At 37.2% G+C, this 3577-nt stretch overlaps 1 protein-coding gene across 1 annotated transcript; it reads left to right on the top strand.

The window, feature by feature from the left end:
- The first annotated feature begins 2359 nt into the window (after positions 1-2359).
- Positions 2360-3287, top strand: LOC106664787 (chymotrypsin-2-like). The gene is made up of 2 exons (XM_014390779.1): positions 2360-2683; positions 2754-3287. The coding sequence occupies exons 1-2, from the start codon at positions 2360-2362 to the stop codon at positions 3285-3287; spliced, it is 858 nt and encodes a 285-aa protein (XP_014246265.1).
- Positions 3288-3577: the final 290 nt, after the last annotated feature.

The following is a 3577-nucleotide window of genomic DNA, read 5'->3' as shown; positions in this document are numbered from 1 at the left end:
AAAGTCAGTGTCACGAGGATTCGAACCCACGACCTTCGGCTTGATACGCCGCTGCTCTACCACTTGAGCTGTCGTGACTTCGATCCCCTCGGGCACTATCTTCCCATCTCAACCCCACCTTTTGAATTTTCCCTCCTTTTTGCCATTTTTCATCCCGCTCGTGACACTGACTTTTTATCTCAACTTTTTTTTTTTACTTCATTTATTTGTATCTACAACTGTACATGTATTATATACAACCAGCAGATTGGATTTCAGATTATGTGTTTGGCATTATGGGCGTTATAGAGAAAGCTACCCATTGGCAGACGCTCTGGATTAATGAAATGATATTAATCATTTAAGAGGTCTCTTATCCATATTCTTTTCAGACGTTTACGTGGTAATTGTGGGGAATGGAGGAATCGTATTTGTGTGTTGGTGTGATTTTGTAATTTACTATGAAAACGTCTGTAATATGTTTTGATGGATGAAAAAACTGTTGGGATTTGAAGATCTCTGTGAAGTGTACTATTGTTTACATAAAAAGGGGCAGAAACAATTAGTCTTAAAATTTTGCATTGAAAACTTTGTAATCTTTGAGTATTGGAATACTTCGCCGATCCATATACTTGGCACCCGTACATCCAAATAGGTTTGAGTAGGTATGTGTATGTCGAAAGTTTTGATTTTAATGGTAATTTTGATTGTCGGTTGAGAAGGTAATAAAGAATTTTAAATCGTTTGTTCAGTGTCTGTTTTTTTAATCGTGTGTGTGGATTCCAAGTTGGTCTTCTATCAAATGTAAGTCCTAAATAGTTAACTTTGTCGGATTGAGGAACAGGTTCATTGTATAAGTATATGCTAGGACAAGTCTCACGACGGAGTGTAAAGGTGATATGTTGTGACTTTGAGGGATTAAACTTTATTTTCCAAAGATTGCTCCATTTTTCAATTGTTGATATGTGGTTTTGTAACATGAGTGAAGCTTGTGTAGAAGAGAGATGGCTTGTTAATATGGCGGTGTCATCTGCGTAAGTGGCGGTGAGTGTATTCTCATTTGTGGGCATATCAGAAGTAAAAATTGTGTACAACAGCGGAGCGAGTATTGACCCTTGTGGCATACCTGCAAGCACTTCTTCCATCCCAGAAGTCTCCTTATTCTGGTTTACTGCGAAAAATCTCTCTTTAAGGTATGATTGTGTAATCAGATAATAGGCCTGGGGTAAAAATAATTTTAATTTGTACAATAATCCCTCATGCCATACTTTGTCGAAGGCCTGAGAAACATCTAGAAACACTCCAGTCGCGTACAGTTTCTACTCGAGACACGAAGTAATGAAATCAGTCACTCTGTGAAGTTGATGAGTGGTGGAATGATGGGTTCGAAAGCCAAACTGATGGTCTGGTAAGATGTTGTTCGAAGTAGCAATAGAGATAATTCTTTTGTAAATTAATTTTTCGAATAATTTAGAAGGAACGGGTAATAAACTAATAGGATGATAAGACGATGGGGAGCTTAAATTTTTATGGGGCTTTGGGATCATTTTAATGTAAGAAAGTTTCCATTGTATGGGAAAGTGTGTAGTCTTCAAAATTGTGTTAAATAAAGAAGTCAAAAAGACGACTGCTTTTTTGGGAAGTTCTTGAAGAACTTCAGCTGTTATCAAATCATGACCAGGTGATTTTTTTGTAGGAAGCTGTCGTATTTCTTGTGATACTTGTTTTGGAGTTATTGGTTTAGGTGGCAAATCTAGGGGTATAGGTGTTACAAGTGAATCTGATATAAATTTATCGTGTTCGGTATTCATTATGTTATGAGGTTATCTCAACTTAAAAACCTTAATTAATTGAATGTTATTTAATTGGTCAAGCGGACCACGAAAAATAGTGAATTTAATTGTATATAAAAAATAATATTACTGTAAGGATTTCGTTCGAGGATGTCAAACTACCGCCAATAAAAAATGCGCACATTGAACATGACAGATCAAAACATTTTATGACACGTGTTTAACAATATATGAGATGATGCACCTATGTTATTCCAAAACTGAGAGTAAATACAGACGAAAAATGACGAGAAACGACAAAATTAAGAGGTTCATCACCCAGCTACCACGTGGAGAAGTGACACAATTTAAAGCTCTTTTGTAACAAGATAGTACCTAAGTCACGACAAACACGTATCAGAGAGAGACTAAATTTATTCTACATTAATAAGTCACATGTTAAATAAATGACACTAAAACCAGTTTTGGAATATTTATTTTAAACAATGTTCAAATGTTAAATTTAAAGTTGAGACATAATTTTCATCTTTCAGATTCTCTTCATTACAGATTATTTGTCACGTATGCCCTGAGTATTTCATTCCACGATGTGCACGTACAGATATGGCCAGCAGTTCAAAAGCAAAGCCCTGATCGATTTGTTGTTGTTTATTTTAGTTCTTAGCGATTGCTATTTGACAACTTCCGGGTCGAACGGAAAAGTAATAGGTGGAAGGAAAGCCGTCCTAGGCGAATTTCCAGCGACGGTGTGTCTCGACGGCATTATACGATGCGGAGGTACGCTTGTGTCATTGGTCACAGTCATAACAGCTGGCCATTGTTTTTTTCTCAAAGAAAAGCGCGTGAATCCCAGCGACATCGTGATAATCGGAGGTACAGTGGATTTGGAAGAAGAATCGGGTGACAAGCAAGTATCTTACTTACATGAAAGACTACATAATTCACGACGAATTCAAATATATAAATATTTTTTCCGTCAAGTACCGTGTGAACGACATAGCGTTGGCGTTTTTGGAGTCTGCTTTCATCGAAACAAAGACGCTCAAACCCGCGTTTTTCCCGGCAAGTAATGCGGCGGGAATGAGAGAGTACATGGATAGAATAAAGGCGTCAAACGCGACCTGCCACGGCACAGGATACGGTTTCGTCTCCATGGAACCGAAAATCATCTCTCAATATTTGAAAGTGATCGAATTAAGCCTATTGCCTGACATAGTGTTGCCTGAATTGATAGAATACGAAATGTGTGCCATTTCGAATAAAGCCTTCCATCAAACGTCATACGGAGATTCGGGATCGACGTTCCTTTGCGGTGGTCAAATCGTTGGCTTGACAAAAGGCGGTTTAGGTACTCTTCCAGACGACGAACATATCAACGTTTTGGTTTTTACGCTTTTGGGCCCTTACTTCGAAGATTTCGGACTTGGGGGATGCGATGGAATGCCAAATTTCCTATTTCTTCCAGTTGTCCTTCTATGCTTCCTCTTCTCGTCGTTCTACTGTTCAAGAATCTGATGCATTTCTCACCTTAAATATTGAACAACAATAAAATTTAATATTTAAAAGTTTCAGTTTGTTTCAACCATTACAATTTTTAATGTTGAAGTGATGACATAACATATGAACAGTTTAATATTTATAAGAAACTTCTTTGGATTCTAATCATCATATGGTAAACCAAATATAATACCTAAATAAACTCTCATTTTACAATTAACCTTTCAATAGGTTTTTGCTGAAGATTACAACAACCTCCAGTTAGGAGGATATGTAAGTTTACAATCCACACAAGAGTGGAGAAACAA

This window comes from Cimex lectularius, unplaced genomic scaffold (genome assembly GCF_000648675.2).
Source record: "Cimex lectularius strain Harlan isolate CLEC.00 unplaced genomic scaffold, Clec_2.1 scaffold105, whole genome shotgun sequence".
Classification (NCBI taxonomy): Eukaryota; Metazoa; Arthropoda; class Insecta; order Hemiptera; family Cimicidae; genus Cimex; species Cimex lectularius.
This window is presented reverse-complemented; position numbering and strand designations above follow the sequence as displayed.